The following is a 20,912-nucleotide window of genomic DNA, read 5'->3' on the forward strand; positions in this document are numbered from 1 at the left end:
CAAAGCGCTCCTTTGTGATCTTGCGGTCCTTCAAGCTCTCCATCGATGTATCCGTCAAAAGTCATGCTAGCATCTTGATGACGTCATGATGATGCGATCTATTGTAATCATTTTTTTTGGAAAAAGTTGTCTGTATATATTATGTTTGACTATATCAAATGTTATGGCATATAATGAATCAAATATATTTAAAAGTTACACAAGAAATCTTTTTCAATCATGTATGATGATTAACTCTCATACAAATGCAATACAACACTTTGACCATCCAAACATGATGTGGCATTCAACTAAGATATCAATTCTAGGTACCAATATATATATATATATATATATATATATATATATATATATATATATATATATTAACATTGAAACTCAATGCAAATATCTAAGCATCCAAACAGAAATATTAACATTGAAACTCAATGCAAATATCCCAGGATATTGATATTCCTCCGAATGCAATGCCAAACCCGCCAATACAAACATCCAAACAAAGCCTAGTTGAAAATGGAGTTGCAACACAAAAAAAATGTGCGGCCTCGTGATTCAAGTCATTCGTGGGAAGTGCGTGTTTAGCATGATTGCTCGTTTTCTTCGTGATTCGTGATACAAGAATGTGAGTTAATTGCATGCCACGTGGATTGCAAATGATATCCAAAGACATTGTCAGATTAAGAATTTGAGCTCCTCTGATTCATAGGATAGGAAAATCATAGGAAATAGGAAAAGTATAGAATTGGAATATCATGGCTACTTGAATCCTATGGGAAAATGAAGTGTGTTTGATTGTAGCAAAGAAATTTTTCCATGAGGTATGACCTCATCATGTTTTTTTCCTATAGGATTTACACTACAAGCTAGATTCGTATATAGGATTAGTTCCTATAGGTCGGATATGTTCCTATGAATCAAACAACATGTGTAGGAAATTTTCCTATAGGATTCAAATCCTACACTATTCCTATACAATTCCTATGAATCAAGGGATCACTTAGTGTGTTTACTGATACAAGCTACAAGAGAAGACATCCATAAACACAAGATATTAGGGGCAAACTATAATACATCCAAAATTTGACAAATCACTAAACATCATTTAATTTATGTGCATGTACAGTTCGCCGGAATCCAACCAAATTCCGGTGGGCTCGCGACGGCATGGGGCGGCGCGGGGTGGGGCGAGCTCATGGGCAGCGTGAGCTCGCGCGGGCCGATGTGAGCTCGATGCGGGGTGGCTCGGGGCGGCGCGGGCGGGGCCGGGGAGGGGCGGCGCGGGCAGAGGTGATGCCTCTTTTCCTGTGGTGAATTAAAAAACACTCTGGTTTCATATGAATTCACGTAGGATTGAGGTGGACATTAATGACATTGGAAACTCTCTATTGATGCGATTTTCCTATGATATACTACCTCCATCCCAAAGCTTAATTAAGGCTTTTTTTGAAAAGTCAAACCAAGTAAAGTTTGACCAAACTCTTAGAACAATCTATCAACAAATATATTATCTTTTAGATACCATACACAATATATTTCGATATTGATGATTTCATTATCATATACTACCTCCATCCCAAAGCTTAAAGAGTACTCACACATGATATCAAGATCAAAGATAGAAATCATTATTGCAAATACTTGAATTGAAACCACAGTATTCTTAAAATGGTCGCTAATTCTCAAGGAGATCTCTATTATAATGGTGATAGATATGACTATGGAGAAGGTGGGAGATGGAATGGATGAACTATGGTGGTGGATCTCCTTCGGTGTGGTGTAGATGGATCTGATGGGTGGCGGCTCTGTTTGACGATGAATGGATCTATTTTTTTAAATAAACCACCATATATTAAGACCAACAGGCCGCCTCATTAAAAACCTTCTAGCCCCCTTCGGTACCCTGGAAGGAAAAGAGTGCGTCTGAAACCTGTTGGCCTGAAGCCAAGTCAATTACAATCCTGGGTGATGAGCTCCGACACACAGGGAGGAGCAACACCACGAAGGAGACCATCAAAACCAGACTTGCCCATTTGTGCAAGCACATGTGCTGCACCATTACTAACCTGGTCTATCTTACAAATGGAGATGCTACCAAAAACCCTAAGAAGATCCCGAGCTTCATGATAGAGTGCCCAACCAGTCGACAATTCTTGTTCTCAACTTGTAATGGATTGGACTGCCCTAAGGCAGTCAGATTCAACAATGGCATGATCACATCCAATAGACAGAAGGTGTTTAATCCCAGCTATACATGCTTGCAGCTCGGCTTCCTCAGCAGTTGCACATAAAGATACATGTTTCCATTCAGATAGAATGACTTGGCCCTCATGATCACGGATGATAACACCTAGTCCGGCCTTTTTTGAGATCTCATCCCAACCAGCATCCACATTTGCCTTCAATGTTCCTTCTGTCTGGGCTAACCACTTGGTCGGAGCCAGCGGATCTTCAGAACTATGTTGGTCCGAGGTATGATGTAATGTCCCAGGTTTAGAGACGATCGAGGGATAGATTTTAGAAAGGGATGTGCATTGCATTGTAATTTACGGGGAAATTTCGCGCTTTTAAACAAAAACTGCATCGAAGGGGGACAAGTTTCTCTCTTGACACCTTACAGGGTTAGGGTTTCGAGAGTGCGACAAACTTGCTCTTATCTAACTAAACTAGGGTTTTGAGAAGAGAGGGGAGAGTTTGCATCATAACTTAAGTTGCATGATTGAATTCAAACTTAAGTTGAATTTGAATTTCAAATTCAAACATCAAATGAATATCTCATAAATTCAATTGTGAGGAAATTCATCAAGTAAATTATAAATAATAAACAATATGAACAATTAAACTATAGTAAAGCTCATTAGAGAAAACTTTGAGCTTTATTGATTAACACACAAGATACATTGTCTTTACATTATTCATAATGGAAATAAATGAATTTTACAACACCTTACAAGAATTGGAGAAATTGAAGAATAAAAGAAAATAAAAAGAAAAGTATAAAGATGGATCCTATCCTAAATACTACAAGATCATCTTCACTTGATCTTGAATTTGATGATCTCCATATCCATTTTGATCAATTGTTGATTCCCTGCACAAAACAAAGCAAGACAAGAATTAAGCCAAGTGGCAAAGCCACTTGGCGGAGTTAGCAAATAAAGGAAATGAAGGGGATATGATCAAGGCTGCCGAGCTGATCCTCTCTAAGCCAAGTTCAGAGTATCAGGTGCACACACACACACACACACGGCAGCTCACACTGCGTGTGTGCATGCTCAACACCAAGCCACTGAGTGTGCATGTAGCACAACACACACACACATCATCAGTGAGTCACCAAGTGTGCCAGACCCTAGCCGTCGACCAGGGAGGGCAAGGGAGCACCAAATATAAGCTTTTCAGAAGCAAACCCTAAGCCATATCCATCGACAGGCTTCACTGGTAAGTCACCAAGAACACAAGAACACAAGAACACATGAACAGCCACTGCTGTTCAATCTGCTAACTCACCACAGTACTGAATCAAGCTCACCAGGAGGAGCAGGGCAAGTAAATCAACCACAAGAACAACACAGAAGCAATCCTCTACACCAACAAACCATCTAGGAGCTGGAGTGAGGTATAAACAAGATCAACCTGAGCAAAACCCTGTTTTGCTCATAAATAAGCATACACTTGCATCACAGAATCAAATAAGGGTAGGAAACCCTGGATGTATCATCACTTGGTTGCAAAACCATTTGGTGCCAGTAAATAAAGCAAAGGCTAGAAGGAAAACAACCAAGGGAACATCTGGTTGTGTCAACACGGTGACACAACCAGAGAAATCCATCATGGATTTGATCCTAATTAGCCATTCAAAGTCACCAAGCACCTAACGAGTCTAGCTACACCATCGGAATGGTAGAAATACAAGTTTCTACTAGTATTGTCAACATCAAAAGGATTCGGCAGTCAAACATGATCAGCCGGAAAGCAATTGTCCATGCACGACAAGCCATAGAAAGGGGAGCTACCCTTGACGAGCATCACGAGTCGCTGCCGGGCTACCTCAACCCACAGACCAACACTTAGAACCACCACATCATCACCGAGAAGGTTCGAGTAGTGGGCTAGGGTACCCAACCAGTGGTTGGCATCCAGCTAGCCCTAACAAATTCATTGAAATGATCATCACCGAATCACGAGTTCACATCATTCATCCATTTAGCAAGGCAAAATAAACAGATAAATGAAACGAGACAAGCTACTAATGTATAGAGCCTTGCGGATGATCCAATGGATCATTGCAAGCATCCACCGATGCTTGGGCAAGCACCAAGCACACACATGCCAAGCCCGTTGGATGCACACATAGCACCGAGATGAGCACCAGCTTAGCCACAGAGAGGAGCACACACTTTCTCACAAGCAATTACCGATCAATTGATCAACAGAGCACTACTAGCTCTTGCTACGGATTGCCTCATCTAAGTACAAGCAACAGGAAATAACCGATTCATCGAAGAAAACCAACCATGTCATAACTGAATTCACAGATAATCACATAAATGATTTATGATTGTATCCAGTAGCATATTAAATGCTTGATGAACCACTGGATCATAAACATAAGCAAATCACATATTAAATCATCACTGAATCACACTAATAAGCCAACAGTAATGCTCAATTGAGCATAATAATGAATTTGAACACAATGAACTAGCCCAGAGGCACTGGCACTTGCAAATATGCAAGGATTAACTACAACAATCAAGCCAGGGGCAAGAACCAAGGCTACACATGGTTATCCAGTAACAGCAACAACAGCTGGAGCAACATGGCAAGCCATGAGCATCACAGCTTGCTCATGAGCAAGTATAGAGGCGGCACAGAAGAAGAACTCGCATGAATATGAGCATAGGCTTAGCAGCACAAGCATAAGCTAGAGAGGGGAGAGCATCAGTACAAGCACAAGACTAGAGCGAGGCCATGGCAAGCAGAGCGCAGCAGCAGCACACCCTAGGGCAAGCACAGTAGCTAGGACGCAGCACATAGCCACAGCAGCATGGCACCTCACGGCATCTCCATGAAGGGAGACAGCCGTAGCTCAGCTAGGAGAAGGACTAGAGGAAGAAGAAGGAGGGGAGCACTTACAGGCGTAACGGAGGAAAGCACGGTCATGGCGGCACGGCGGCACACGTCGGGCGAACGACGGCGCCAGGCCATGGCCAATCCAGGCAGTTGTCGGGGCGCAGGGACTCCAGTGCAACCACGGCGGGGCACACGGCCACGCCACGGCGCCAGGCTCGTCGGCAAGGACAAGATCGCGGCGATTTCCCCGCGGCCATGTCACAGGGGTGCTGGGGAAGAACGGTGGCGGCGAGGGAGAGCAAATCGACGCGGACCAATCGGTGCGCCGTCGAACGGCGGTTCGAGTGGCACCACTCTCGTCGCCGGAGCTGGTCGGAGACGGCCGGTTTAGTTCGGCGACGGCGAGGCGACCACGGCGTCGCGAGAGCGAGAGAGAGAGGTTAGGGTTTCTGCGCGAGGAGAGAGGAGAGGACAAATGGGCCGACCGAGCCCAAAGGGTGGCTCGGGTTCGACCTAACCCGTTAGGCCACCTGACAGGTGGGGCCCAAGGGTATTTCAGTCATTTCACAATTCAGATAAATGCAGAAACTTTAAAATTAAATAAGAAATTCCTTGAAGCTCAAAAAAATAAATTAAAAATATGAAAATGGATCAGCATAAAATTCTCTATTTAAATAAAATACCAAACAGAATTTTTGAAGACAATTAAGAATAAGTCCTATTTTGTTGATTTAAATAAGAATTTAAATCACATATAATATTTTATAAAATGAAAATAAGTCCATTAATGCATTTGGACTTTAAAAACACCTTGACAACATTTCAAGGTTGTATATTACTTCAAAATCAAGTATTCCCAAATTATTCTTAGTATCAACCTCTTACATGAAATAACAACGACATCGGAAGGGGGGAACAAACCCTAAAAATGGAATCATGCATAATTGCTTCTTTAACCATTGCCCTTATCGGACAATGATGCTATTTTTCAGAACCGAGAGGACAAGGGTCAGTCCACACCTTCCAACCGCAAAACTTTGCGGTGTTCGAGCAAGTTCATCACTTGCTCATGTCATTTGAGTATTTCTATCAAATTACTTGCAAAGTATTATGGTTATCACTATTGCATAAAAACCAAAACCACTACTTTCATAACTATGAATATGACTATGTGGTGGGCAATGGAACCATGGATTGTGTTGATAAGGTGGAGGTTCCATTGCACGGGTTTATATCCATCTAGGATTAAACAACAAATGTCGCCGATGATTCTTGTGCCGTAATACCCGTGTTAACCATAAGATCCGGAGTGGGACGGAGTAGTCAAAAGTGTTTCCACCTCTCGTTCATCAACGGATGCGCTTTACCGTAGTACACTTGTAATCCAAGGGGCAAGCGGTGAGGCTGGAGAGTCCTAAGTCCCCACGGCATTGTCCGTAGTACACTTGTCGCCCGAAGGAGCAAGCGGTGAGGTGGGGAGTCCTAAGTCCCCACGGTATTGCGGTCTATGATGGGTTGCGGCTACCGGCGTAGGAGTGTATGGTTGAGCCCAGACATGTCGTCGTGGTCGGGGTCCACCTTGAAATCTACGGGAATAATGGGACCGACGTGGACCCAGGGTCGGCGCATGCAACAAAGGGTGGGTGTTCGAGGTAGCGGAGGAACATGATTGGCTAGACCTTATACCGGGCCTCACACCGAAGGAAGTGTGGACGGGAAAGCTGCCCGGTTGGCACCAAGGTTAAGATCTCTTATGGGTAAAGCAACACACCTCTGCGAGTGTAAAGAACCGTGACTCGTCACTCCCTGTTCCGGGATGAGGAACTGCGAACGCGGCCGGAAAGGAGCTCCATGAAGTTCTAGTAAACCGGTGAAGGCTGACGGACATAGCTCTTTGGAATAAAAGCAATCTCCTGAAGAAATGTTTACCAAAACTTGCATTGGTATTAGACTTTCTGGTCTAATATCGTAGCTAGTGCATTAAACACCTCTTATCTATAATGAACTTGTTGAGTACGCTCGTACTCATACCACTCTTAAATCCCATGCTTAGATTGTCCGAATCGTCCGGAGGAGGACTACGACAACAATGAAGGAGCCGAGATCATCGGCTATGATGAACCTGACCTCTCAGGAGGTGTTGAAGGCGTGGACTATCTCATAGTCTACGGATCCGGGGAGGCTTCCGGAGGAGATCAAGCCTAGAGACCCAGTAGTAGTAGTAACAGAGCAGCCCGAACTCTTAGTATTTAGCTGCTCGAGGCAATAAATGTATAGTTTAATGAGACTCGTATGTTGTAAGCTAAGTTGGGTTCACCTCGAACCCAGGAGTATCCCTCTGAGGACCCAAGAGGAGCTCCAAGACAATATATGTTTGATGCTTGTAATAATAAGTGAATGAGTTATGGACCCTGCTATGTTCTGTTGTACTACTCTGAGGGATGTAATATTTGCGGAATGGTACTTCGTGAATGTTATATCAACGACTGGCATACTACAACATGCAGTGGTATGCAGGGTCACCACATATGACGAGTCGCAAGGAAGGAACGGTGATAGTTCACGATGAACAAGGCCGAAGCTGTGATCGAGGCTTTGTCGTCCCCATGCACGACGTTATTCCTATGATGCCATACCCGCCAGAGCAAAAAAATGACTCTAGGTCGATCACTCTTTGGAATGCTACACAGGAGTTGCAAGATCCACTCCTTGCCATTGTACTCAAAGGCCTCCTCCGGGGGCAGACGCCCCAGCTTTCTTGTTTCATCCCGAAGAGCACGTGCCAAAGTACATCTAACCAGCGCATGGTGGCTATCCTCGACTGTCAGCCCACAAATGGAGCAGATGGGGCTCACAGTGTTGATGCGTTTGTGGAGTCCTGAGAGGACTGCGAGGCTATTCGTCGCTACTCTCCAAGCGATCTATTTTTGGCATCACTCCCTTTACATAACTTATAGGGTTTGACCTCGGGAATGCTGCAGCATCCAATACAGGCGGGGATGGCCCGTACCGGTGTCCGCTAAACCCCGTGGAACCGACTTTCGGCCTCTGGTTGATTTTGCTGCACTTGTGACGAGATTTTCTTCGGTAATTGCAGGTCCATTTGCCATTATGACTTGATTTCCTACACACCATTCAAAGATATAATAAATTACACATGTTTGCAATAATTAGTCATTAGTATCACATTGAGAGAGAAACTTAGTCAATTCCTTGGCATAGCTAAAGGTTTAAACATGAGAAAAAGTAGTGTATTTCACAACCATTAGGCAGCACACTCCATGTGATTGTCCTCAACGGCGCTCGTTCCTCGCCTTTCCAGCCCATCCATCGTCGTTACACCCAAACCTAGCCCAACCCAGCCTGAAATGTCTCCCTCACCGCCGTCGTCGTTGTTGAACACTTCATCAACGTGGCCACTGGCTTATTCACTGCCATGCTCCACTCCCGCTGCTCCTCAACGATGCAACCACCATTCTTGGAGAGCGCCAAGGACATCTCAAAGTATATGGTATGCGCCAAAAGACACCACAACATCGGCAACCGGCATGACCACCCACCTGTCCAGGTCCCCAGGTCCACCGCCGGCTAGTCAGACCATGTTGCGGTGCTCTTGTTCAGCTACAAGCAAGTCGCCAGGAGTCGGGAGACATCACATCACCTGTCGAGTTGCTGGAGGTGCTGCTTACCCCAAGGTTAGCCTGTGTTGGAAACAGGCAACGCCATCGACATCGACGCGTGAGGGGATTAGATAGGGAGGTGAAGAATGCATCATCATTGTCGACGGCGGTGCCTCTGTTCGCGTGCTCCAGCCTAAGACGGGTCAAAAAAGTGATGTTGTTGTGCCACGCCATCAACCTCGCCTATTTCCGCCTCAGTCACTCAGCTCACCTGGTTTCGCATTAGTCGCTCGTTCTCGCTTGGTTCTGCATCGAGCGCCGCACAAACGCAACATACCGACGTTTTCGCTAGACGGTCTTTGCGAGTAGTGGAATCCTCCCCGAGGCTGTCTGTATGGGTGGGTCATCGGAGTTGGAGTTGGAACACATGAAATTGTTTCCTAGCTATTTCTCTCTCACCATTTCTCACGTGCAGTATTAATGACAAGATCCACCTGCGTTAGTATTCTTATTCCCACTAGTAAGTTTGCACGTGCAACGCACGTCAACTAATACAAATTAAAACCATAAAAAGTTATAGATTAAAAAATAAAACACTATAAAATTTGTATTAGTTTGTAATTGTTTTCAAAGATGAAATCTTGCTTGAGGAAAGGATGCAACTAAGGTATGGTCATGGTGGTGAGGCTTGATTCATGAGCAGAGATTATGCATATCTAGGAGATGGCATCGACAAGATGTATACAATTAAAATTCGGAATGAAAAAGATCTTTTTCTTCCAAGCAGTACATGTCATTATCAGCTCACTCAATTTGACTGAGAAGCATTTCTAAGAATGTTAAACAATATATGGCAATTTCATAAAATGTAGCCGTGTTAAAGCTTGCTCTCGGCAAGTGTATCTCTTGTCTCTTAAGATGTACCCAGGAGGATGACAACAAGAATGGACAGTCAACAAAACATTGACCCTCGGAGAAGGGAAATGCAAAGCATTTAAGACAAAAGGAGATATTTCATATCCATCTGACCATCTAACCACAATGTTAGAACCATAGAGCAAGGCAAAGACGTTAAAGTTTTATACAAAAGTTTACACCAACAATTTCAATGTAAAATAGCAATATCTTAATATATAAAATTTATGCTAGAACTATTGCATAAGCAGTTTGTATTGAGCAGAAAATTATAATGCTCAAACTGCACAAAGGATTGGGAATTTAATCCCTTATGATGCACTACTGGAGGGTTTGACTGTAATTTGAAGGGGAAAATGCAAGACCTAGCATAGCAACATTCTTCATATGCTTATATATCTTCTGTCAAATATGAATAACTCGTGCTCGGATGCTAGAAGAAACAATCAAGCATAATGTTGCCAAAACGCCGTTAATAAGTGGTGCTAAGAAAACCATTCGGCAACTTGTACCAATGAATTAAAATGATTTGAATTAAGTACAGCGCCACATCTACTCCTACATCACATGCAACGCACGTCTCGATTAAGTAATGCAAAATCACTGCCCTATTAAAAATATATTGTTAATATTTTCACATGTTTAAATATATAACACGTTGAACATCCTGAGTTGATATTTTTGTAAAAAAGAAAAGAAGCTCGTTCAGAAGTGATAGCCCAATTCACCAAAAGCTTTCTACCCAAATGGTTCTATTCTAAACTACCCAAGGGATAATACTCTGATATAGAACAACTGAATATCAACGCATCAAAGAAAATTTTAATTTATGAAACAGTCTGTTCTCTAACTCTAAGAAGAAAGATAAAAAAAATCATGGTTATTTAATAATTTTGATCTTAGATTCTATTCCATAGCTTCTGAGTGATTTTGAATGTTTGAACAAACAATGCAATAACAGTCTGGTATCAAGAAATAATGATAGCCTCAACTAATGTTTCATTGATAAGTCCGGAGATAGATTCTGGAGTTCTAAAGCTTTTCTACTATATGGCACACAAAATGAGTATTACCGAGAACCTCACCTGATTGTACCATTCATGCTGATAGTCACTAATACCCTTGACTCGAGCAGCGCGCTCGGTGTTTGAACAATGGTGCACAATTTCTCCCGTGCCCTATCATCAACTGAGATTGTACACTGGTACTTCAAACCTGCAGAACAGTGCTGAGATTTTAGCGAATATTTCAAAAAATAAGAAGGGAAAGATACAACAAATGAGAAGCTCAGATCAGCACCTTCCGCTGCGACACCTGTCCATACTGGCTTTGTTGCATGAAGATCGACATGTTGCTCTTGGAAAATATCGCACCACCCCGTACACCTCCTTAAAAAGGAGCAACTCAGCTGGTGTAGGTGCCAAGGACGGATGACGAAAAATGTGTTGGCTGAATGGAACCTCAATCTGTACAACTCTCTTCATATTTCTGAATAACAGGAATCCACCTACATTTTTATGGTTACATTTGGTAATAAATTTTACAAATAAAGATTCATAAAGATCAGGTACTATATGAAATACTTATAGAGCATTTATATGCCATTGCTAAGCAAGAAATAATGTACTTCTATAAGAAGAGAACGCGAGAACATTCAGTTATTATATTTGTATTATTGACATCAAAAGGCAAGGATTTAAGGCTGAGAAGTGTGTGCTGATGATGCTATGAACATTTTAAGCTGCCTTCCAGCTCCCTGGTATTTAGTGCATGTATGATCACTCTTACTCTAATCCATACTAAAAATGTGCAAGAAATTCTAAGTTTACCCAAAAACTATAGCAGAAACCAAGTTAAATAATGGACATAAAATCCATATTCGGACACTATTTGGTGGATTTTGAAAGGCAGAAAAACACTACTGAACAGAGTGATTATGAAATGCAACCTAGCAAGTTTTCAATGCCATTTTTGTTCAAATTGAGGTTCCATTCAGTCAATTACCCACACTCAAAAATGCAAAAAAGATAACATGTCATTAGATGAAATTTAAATGTCATTTTTGTCCAAATTGAGGTTCCATTCATGAGTCTGTTATAGCTATTCGCCAAAGAATGCATCATATCCGTGGTTTATTCCCAGCAGATAATCTAGTAATATTTATAGCAACTAATTTATACGAAAAATAGTAGAATTTATTCTAGGGGACCTCAGCCCTCTGGTACTTTATAAAAAAAAAGAGTACACAGCTATTACTTGAAGCAGAAGCACAATCAAGAGTTTTAACCTCCAGGGATAAACAAATAGTACTTCGTACCCTGCAATGCTATGCAGTATATTTCACTTCCCATTTTTATTCTATTTTATCCAGCATATTCCATGCAATGCATCTCTACTTATTTTGTTTATCTGCTGCTTCACTCACTCCACCAATCTACAAGAAAAGAATCAAAATTGGTTTCACTCAAATAAGTGAAAAAATCCACAAAATATGTCTGTGATAATTGCCATTCTCACTTTCAAAAAAAAAAAGACAGCTATATACTTGACTAACTTTATAGAACCTGTCCCGTGCTCCAACCCAATACCCTTTACAGAAATTAAGCGAAATAAGGAGTACAAATTTGCAGTGTTCAAAAGGCAATAATTGGTATATACATGTTCACAAAATCATGTTCAGTAAGAAAATCTAAAAGTCTTATATGGAAGTTATCCAGTAACACCTGGACTAATTCATCATACCCTGTTATTATAGTCTGGCAGTCTTGTTTTCTAATTGAACAGTGAGAAACTTATAACTCGCACCTCAAATATCTTCAAAGACAGTAGGAATAACACCAACGGCTGAGCAATACAGCTAATGATTCAAATAAACGCATGACTGGTAGAACCATTTTTGCATGAATAAAGTACCCAGAAAGCATCAGATCGAATCAAGCTATAATCATCAGATTAGGCAAAATATAACCCATCCAAAGTACAAACGTCCCCAAAGAAGAACATGCAAATTTAAGTACACAAGTGAATACTTTGCCATATCCAAGCGCAGTGGTGCCCAGCTATATATGGTGCGGGAGGAGAACGTTGAGGCCAACTCAAGACGGACAAGGATGCAGGGCGAGGGAGGTACACAGAAGTGGCGCGGCAACTGTGGTTTAGGGCTGCGAGGGATAACCATGGAGGTAGCGAGGAGAGGAAGTTTCGGCCGGTGGGGAAGGGGGTCGCGTGAAAAAAGGCCGGGTGGATCTTCGATCCTGATCGTAGCCCCCGGATCGTGCGAAGCAGTCTATTTTTCCTCTCTTTTTTTTCTCGAAGATGGATTGCGCGTGGTAGGGGTGAGGGTGGGGAGAACAGATGCATCTGGATCGTTTGATCGGTCTGTACGAATGGTTGAGATTTAATTTTCCTACGGCACTTCGTGCCTTTATAAGTAGTAGAGATACACAGTTGCGTGCATAAGGTTCTTTTTTCTTTCTTTCGTAGGCCCGATACCTATACCTGGACCAATAAAAGATTGATTTTCGATAGGAGCGTATGCCGCCTGGATCAACCAATTATTTTCCTTCATCGGTAGGCTTCAATAACGTGCTAGTATGGTACTCTTGTATACATGGTTTCACATCTTATCTTATATAAAAAAGTACACCAATCATGTGTTCGTTGTGTTTTTTCTCCTGGAAGGAACATAGTTCATGAGTCAGATTTTCCGGAATTTATGTTAGCAAAACATAATACTGTACTTTGCCTTTAGCATCATGAAAAATTATTTATTTCGGTCTGTCCCATTTCGCAGTAACAAGGCCTTTCCGAACGGAATGACGAGCGCTAGCTTGGCAGCTTCCTTCAACGACCGGTCATGGCCCAACTTATTCATTTGGGCCTATACCAGTCGCATGGGCCATTAGGCCCAAGGAATGATGATAGCTCCATCATCCACCGTCGGATCACCAGCGGCCCACTCACAAGTAAACCCTAAGCCCGTCTGCGATCCCTATTTAACCCGAACCCCTAGGGTTCCTTCCGCCTCTTCCCTCCTGCGAGACCAAACCAAAGCTGCGGCGGCGCGGGCGTAGAAGGCGGAGCAGCCACCGACGCCACCATGGGTAAGCACCGGCGCTCGCCTTCTCCTCCCCTCCCCTGCCCACTCCGGGCTCGTCGTGATCTCTTCCGTCGTTGCACCGAAGGCTGCTTCGTTTGCACGATGCTAATCGCCGCGGTTGCTGCTTCCCTGCAGGTATCTCCCGTGACTCCATGCACAAGCGCCGGGCCACCGGTGGGAAGATGAAGGCGTGGAGGAAGAAGCGAAAGTAATTGCGATTTCTTTCCCCTTTCCCTTACGATTCGTGTAAATATTTGTAGGTTGTGCGCGGATTAGGTTGTTTGTACTTGGGTCAGCCGTCTATAACATGTTATTTCTGCCATGTATCTCTAGCCCCAACGATTTATGTGATGTGTTCATACTCTGTTAGTTTGCTAGAAACGAGTCTAGCAATTAGGCTTTCAGTGTGATCTTCTGTTCCCTGCAGTTATCTGTTGTTCCACATCTGTAGATCACCCGTGAGTAAAACGTTAATTCTGCTATTGATCTCTACCCCCAATTATTTATGTGATGTGTTCGTTCTCTGATATCTGGGTGGTTCATAGGATAGTGATTAGACTTTTATTGTGGTTATGTTGTTTGCATAGGATTCGATGACCTCCAGTTTACTTTGTATTGTCGAAATGGCCTCTCTTTCTTCTAAGCTTTGTGCGATGTTTAATTCTGTAATTGTTACTTCATGGCCAATTCGCTTAAGTTCCTGGTTTCTGAGGTCGTCTCTGTAGTTTTAGTATGAACATTTATGTTAGCACAATAGCTATCAAATTAATATTCGAAGTACCAACTTATTTGGCTATTATTTCAAAGAAACTTATTAACTGATTATAATTGACTTCTTTTAACTGTTAAAGTTTTGAATGTCCAATGTCCTGAATAGTTCCTCTCTGTATAGTACGTTTTTTTTCTTACTCAGACATGGTGTCTCATTGTTAATGTAGTTTTGTGCATTTTGTCTATTGCCCTTGGTTGTTCAGTTTGATTTATGACTTGTGTACGCATTTATTTGTGTTTTATCTAGTTTAATGATTGTTTGTTATCTCAGTCTATGGAATCTAGTTTAGGTTGAATGTAGATTGCAACAAGGAAGATGTTGTTCCAAACCTTACTTTGTGTTTTCTCACTTCTCTTAGGTATGAGCTCGGCCGCCAGCCAGCTAACACTAAGCTGTCCAGCAACAAGACTGTGAGGAGGGTCCGTGTCCGTGGAGGTAATGTGAAGTGGAGGGCTCTCCGCCTGGATACTGGTAACTTCTCATGGGGAAGTGAGGCTGTGACCCGCAAGACCCGTCTCCTGGATGTGGTTTACAATGCATCAAACAACGAGCTGGTTCGCACCCAGACTCTTGTGAAGAACGCCATTGTCCAAGTTGATGCTGCTCCCTTCAAGGGGTGGTATCTGACACACTATGGAGTGGACATTGGTCGCAAGAAGAAGACCACTGCTGCTGCAAAGAAGGACGCAGCTGAGGTACTAATCTTTGTTACTAATATTTTATTTATCTACCCAAATTGACAAGATTCTGATTGCAGTAGCTTGTATAATCGAAATTCTTGCTAATCAACTCTATCAGCTCATTCTATTCCTTGCCATTGAAACATATTTCTTCAATTGCTTTATTTCTTTTTCGATCTGTTAAACCACTTAATTTGTTCAGTTAACACCTGTTGTGTTATATTTTGTTTATAGTCTAATTTATTCTCAAGTATTGGAAACATTGTTTATCATGGCTAGTGATGTATTGATTATGTGATCTAAATTTGTGCAGGGACAAGAGGGTGAGGTAGCTGCAGTTGCCACAGAGGAGGCAAAGAAGAGTAACAATGTCCAGCGGAAGCTGGAGAAGCGTCAGCAGGGACGCACTCTGGATGCCCACATTGAAGAGCAGTTCAGCGGTGGAAGGCTGCTGGCCTGCATCTCTTCCCGCCCTGGGCAGTGTGGCAGGGCTGATGGGTAAGTGATACTGATTGCTTCAAATGCTATTTACTCTTTGTAAAGGGAAAACGTGGAATGGCAAAGAATTGTGAAGTTTCTTACATTGTTGTCTTTGATCCATAGGTACATCCTGGAGGGCAAAGAGCTGGAGTTCTACATGAGGAAGCTCCAGAAGAAGAAGGGCAAGGGTGCCTCTGCTTAGATCACTCCTATGTGCTTTGTGGCAGGCTGCATATTTTCCCTGGGTTTTGTTAGTTGTCTCGTCTATGTTGTGTCTGCCGACGCACTGAACTCTATTTTATGCAAGTGAATCTACTCTAGCTTGGAACAACTTAGCATGTTTTGCCTGCTACTGTAACCATGATATTCGTCAGTCTGTTGTGTTCCATTTACATCTGTCATTTACAACTGTCTTTTACCTTGGGTTTGCTGGGTGCTACTAAACCTTGCTAGCTTAGCTGGGTTTAGTGTTCTTGGCTCTACATTGAAATCGGGTCTACTTATCGTAGGTTTTTCCTAAGAGCCCTTGCTGGCATATTTCGTTTCAGTTGTTGCTGGGAGTTTTCCTCGGGCTGTGGATACTGTAGTACGTCTAGCAAGACCATAATTTGGTGCTCTTAAGTTGCAATTATACTGGGATGAGGATGAATCCAATAAGAATGGTGGATGGAGCAAACGATTTAACCTGTGGCTATCTATATAGATTGGGCAGAGGTTCCTCTTTAACTTACCTTATCCAGAAGTAGAGTAAAACCCTTAGGAGGATCAGTTTGTCTGGAATTTCAGTATCTGGCACTTCCTTTGTTTGCTTAGGGGCTCTGTCCCTGGCACTTGGGTCATCGACAGCCTCACTGCCCGGAAGCCTGCCCAGAGTCTAGATCATTTGATGGTGTAATGCATATGTATGGTTTGATGTCTTTTTTTTACGAAACACAATACAATCAAAGATGCTCACACACTCATTCCTATAAATGCACGCACATCCTACTCCTACTCCTATGAGCACATTTAAGAGACTGCGTCAATGATCTGATTCGATGGGCTTGATATTTCGTCTTTATGAGACACCAAAATGTTAAATCCAGGATTTGAACTCTGATGAGCTGGGGATGCCACTACCTTTCTATATGGTTTGACGTCTGAGTACTGCCGAGTGCTAATCTCTAGATCCTTACAGCTTGCCGTGTCCCAAACAACATTCAGTATTGGTGGATCAGTGCTTTTTTTTTCACCTGGTGCTTCTATATGGCAAATCTGGCTAGAGCGAAACAGTAGAACCCTCTTGAAAGGAAGCACACCATGCCCAATATGTCAAGGGCAAGATCACACCTGAGCTGCTAATCAAGCAAGCGCGGACTGGCATGTCAGATAGAGAAATCGTACTCCTCCTATCCATAATATTATTTTTCAACGGAGGAAGTATATCTTAATTCATTTTAGTGTGTAAGTACTATGAGTTGGAGGGACTAGCAACTTTTTGCCCTGTCGCTGTGGCAGCTGTCCTAGTCAGTTGGTGGTTTGTAGCTAAGCTTGTGCTGAACTCTTGTTAATATACTCCTTCCCAAAATCTTCATGAAAATGACACGCAAGTTTCTAGGAAAAATAGTAGTAAGAAGACAAATGATCCCTGTAGATTTTACATTACTGGCTTACCTGTAAATTTTGACTGGACGCGATAATTTTGCTTGCAGAACAGTGTGCATTAGCAAAGAGAATTTCTGGCGTGACAGTGACGCTCTGCCCCAATATATGCGACCCGCAGCCGAGCCGGCTGATCTACTCCATGATGCCACCACCGCACTACAAATAACATATTGCAGGTTGCAGCACTGTGCCAAAAGCTCCCGGCCGGCGAACTTAGCAGCCGGGTGACCTACTCCATGACGTCTCCAGTGCACTACAAATAACACCCATGACATACTGCATCACTGCACTGAAAGCTCCCGACCTACTCAATTACTCATCCATCACTCATCAGTCATCACTCACAAAGAGGAAGCAAGGACGACATGGCTTCTGCTCCTGCCGTTGTGCCGCGCATTAAACTGGGGTCGCAGGGGATGGACGTCTCGGCGCAGGGCCTCGGCTGCATGGGCATGTCCGCCTACTACGGCGCGCCCAAGCCCGAGCCTGACATGATCGCGCTCATTCACCACGCCGTCGCCACCGGCGTCACGCTGTTCGACACCTCCGACATCTACGGGCCGCACACCAACGAGATCCTCCTCGGCAAGGTTACTTCTTAAGTCTAATCACATTACGCTTTTCTTTCCCGATTTATGGGTGTGCGCTAAGGTGTTCGATGTAAATTCTCGTGGCTGGCAGGCGTTGCAAGGCGGCTTGAGGGAGAAGGTGGAGCTGGCCACCAAGTTCGGCATCGCGTCCGTCGACGGTGATCGGCAGATCCGCGGGGACCCGGAGTACGTGCGGGCCGCATGCGAGGGCAGCCTCGCCCGGCTTGGCGTCGATTGCATCGACCTCTACTACCAGCACCGTATTGACAACAATGTCCCCATCGAGATCACGGTCAGAGTTCAGAACGAGTATTTGCTCACTCCATTCAAACATTAAGAACTTGTTAGCTGTTTGATACTGACGAGCCTTGCTTTTCTGGACCTCTCGTCGTCTGTCAGATGGGTGAAGTGAAGAAGCTAGTCGAAGAAGGAAAGGTTAAATACGTCGGATTATCCGAAGCCTCCGCGTCGACGATCAGAAGGGCGCACGCAGTTCATCCGATCACCGCCGTCCAGCTGGAGTGGTCCCTCTGGTCCAGAGACGTTGAGAAGGATATAATTCCGACTTGCAGGTATTTGCAACAATAGCCGCCTCCTTTTCCCCGCATTTCCTTTCCAAACATAGCACTTTTGAACCGTCGTTCCTCTGAGTAATAATCCCAGCAAGAACTTCTGTTTTTTCAGAGAACTCGGCATAGGAATTGTGGCGTACAGTCCATTGGGCAGAGGTTTTCTATCCGGTGGAGCAAAAGTTGTGGATACATTATCGGATGACGATTTCCGCAAGGTGAATGAAATGAAGTAACTTTGATCCTACATACGGCTAGCTCGCTAGTGTTTTCTAACAAAGATCCTAATAAATGCATCTTCAGAGTCTTCCAAGATTTCAACCTGAGAACATGGAGAAGAACGCCGCCATATTCGAGCGCGTGAGCGAGATGGCTGCGAGGAAAGGATGCACGCCGTCGCAGCTCGCGCTGGCCTGGGTTCACCACCAAGGAAGCGACGTGTGCCCCATACCTGGCACGACAAAGATTGAGAATTTCAACCAGAACGTGGGAGCCTTGTCCGTGAAGCTCTCGCCCGAGGAGATGGCAGAGCTCGAGTCTTATGCCTCCATGGATGCTATCCAGGGTGATCGGTACCACGAATTCCTCAACACATGGAAGGACTCCGAGACCCCTCCACTGTCATCCTGGAAAGCGACCTAGATATTTCTCATGGGATTTGCTATGATGATGTTCGATCGTGTCACTGCTTTGACATTGTTGCGGATGATTAAACAATTAAATAAGTAGTCCGTCAATGTTACGTTGTACTCCATTGTTGTGAGTAATAAAATGTATTGCAAATGGAAGTGGAGTAAAGTCGAAGACAATATATCTGGTACAATGAAAATGAAGATCCTGCTTAAACGATATCAGCTGGAAAGAGCCCTGCTGCTTTTTTTTTTACTAGTACGTATGCACGTGCAATGCACTCGAACCATTAAGGATTCTATTTGATAATCGAAAAAATAGTTATATCGTGCCTTTCACAAGTTTCGAAACAAGGGAAAAAATCTAAAATAAATTAGATGTAGAGAATGTTTTAGAGTGTAAAATTTGAAATTGAGATACCCTAAATTCGGGCCGCACAAAAATGACACTGTTAAAAAATCGTCCGAGATACCGATTTATCGTCCGATTTGTCGTGAATCGGGTGGTAGCCGATAAGATTTTGGCATATCATTTTATTTATCACCGGCACCGATATTTCCGCCAATTTTCAGTCTAATGGCGGATAGTTTTCGCCGATTTTCACTGGAATTTCGCTGAAATTTTGGTCTGGCAGTCGATATTTCCATCTGATAGTCTTGTAGAACTGTGCATTAGCTCAAAATTTTCATGTTTATTGATTCAAATGGGAGGAATCAAGGTAATACTTGTGTTCAATGATCCAATATTATTTTCACACAACATATTATAGAAAATTTAGTACCAAAAATATGGATTTACGAAAAATAAGCCTATAAATAACCGACCAATAAAATCGATTAATCAACTGATAAGTGATTAGTCTACATTTTGGGGCCGACTGATAGATGTCAGATTTTTTTTCATTTTTGCAAAACCTTAAATGTAAGATATTTTGATTTGAACATTTGCATGCTGGTAGAACTCAACATTGTGGACACACGTATTTAATCTAAATTTTCTTTGGAACTTTAAAATGCAGCTCTCAAAATTTTCTAAAACCATGCTACGTGTAGCTCGAGCTATATTCATAGTTTTCGAAAGAAAATATTGCCAATAATGCATATATCAAATACGAAAACAAGAGTGTTCTAAAAAAAATGACCTTCCCATCGGTCGGCAAACGAAGGGAACAAATAAAAAATAAAAAAATACGTGTACATCTCACGCTCACTCCTTTCTTCTATTTACCTACCTTTTCCTTTGATATTTTTCTTGAGAGTTGAGACCGTAACACCAGGCTGCCCGTCCCATACCTTCCATTGATACATGTAGCAGTGCGCTGAATAGCGATTTCTTTGAATGGGGCCATTCCTATGCTGCAAGGGTTTCAGAGATTTGGTTATTTTTTGGGGAGGGCCGAAGGCTGATGTGATGGTACTAGAATATTGTAGAGTTAGCCGTGTGTACTGTTCACATGTTCACAGAGAATACTGATGTTGTGCACCGTTAGATTTAGCACTCCAAGGATCAGAATTGAAGCTCTATACCTAGTTTAAAACTGATGCATTATATGGGAATGGTGTTTTGGCACATGGGAGCATATGCTCCCTTTATTTTGAAATGCATGTTACATACATTTTGTAATTTCAAAAAATTGAAACGAAAAATTCAAACGTACATCTTCACGTGCTACACGCTCACAAAGTTGTTTCATAAAAATCCGACTTGTCGTGTGACGTGTGTAAAAAAGAGAAAATTCAATGCGGAAAATAAGGCTTTTCAGGAGATAAATTTTCTCTTTTTTACACAGACCACAAAACATATTGGTTCCTCGCGAAACTTGATGAACGTACGTATATTG

At 42.9% G+C, this 20,912-nt stretch overlaps 2 protein-coding genes across 2 annotated transcripts; both read left to right on the top strand.

Moving 5' to 3' along the window:
- The first annotated feature begins 13,595 nt into the window (after positions 1-13,595).
- LOC124675626 (40S ribosomal protein S8-like) lies at positions 13,596-16,012 on the top strand. Its single transcript, XM_047211692.1, has 5 exons — positions 13,596-13,711; positions 13,843-13,915; positions 14,838-15,174; positions 15,473-15,657; positions 15,763-16,012. Exons 1-5 carry the CDS (start codon positions 13,708-13,710, stop codon positions 15,839-15,841), a joined length of 678 nt encoding a protein of 225 aa, XP_047067648.1. The 5' UTR covers positions 13,596-13,707; the 3' UTR covers positions 15,842-16,012.
- A 1,636-nt stretch (positions 16,013-17,648) lies between these two features.
- Positions 17,649-19,131, top strand: LOC124675287 (probable aldo-keto reductase 2). The gene is made up of 5 exons (XM_047211353.1): positions 17,649-17,873; positions 17,965-18,165; positions 18,273-18,445; positions 18,558-18,660; positions 18,746-19,131. The coding sequence occupies exons 1-5, from the start codon at positions 17,649-17,651 to the stop codon at positions 19,082-19,084; spliced, it is 1,041 nt and encodes a 346-aa protein (XP_047067309.1). The 3' UTR covers positions 19,085-19,131.
- Positions 19,132-20,912: the final 1,781 nt, after the last annotated feature.

The sequence above is a fragment of the Lolium rigidum genome, chromosome 7 (genome assembly GCF_022539505.1).
Source record: "Lolium rigidum isolate FL_2022 chromosome 7, APGP_CSIRO_Lrig_0.1, whole genome shotgun sequence".
In the NCBI taxonomy this organism is placed as follows: domain Eukaryota; kingdom Viridiplantae; phylum Streptophyta; class Magnoliopsida; order Poales; family Poaceae; genus Lolium; species Lolium rigidum.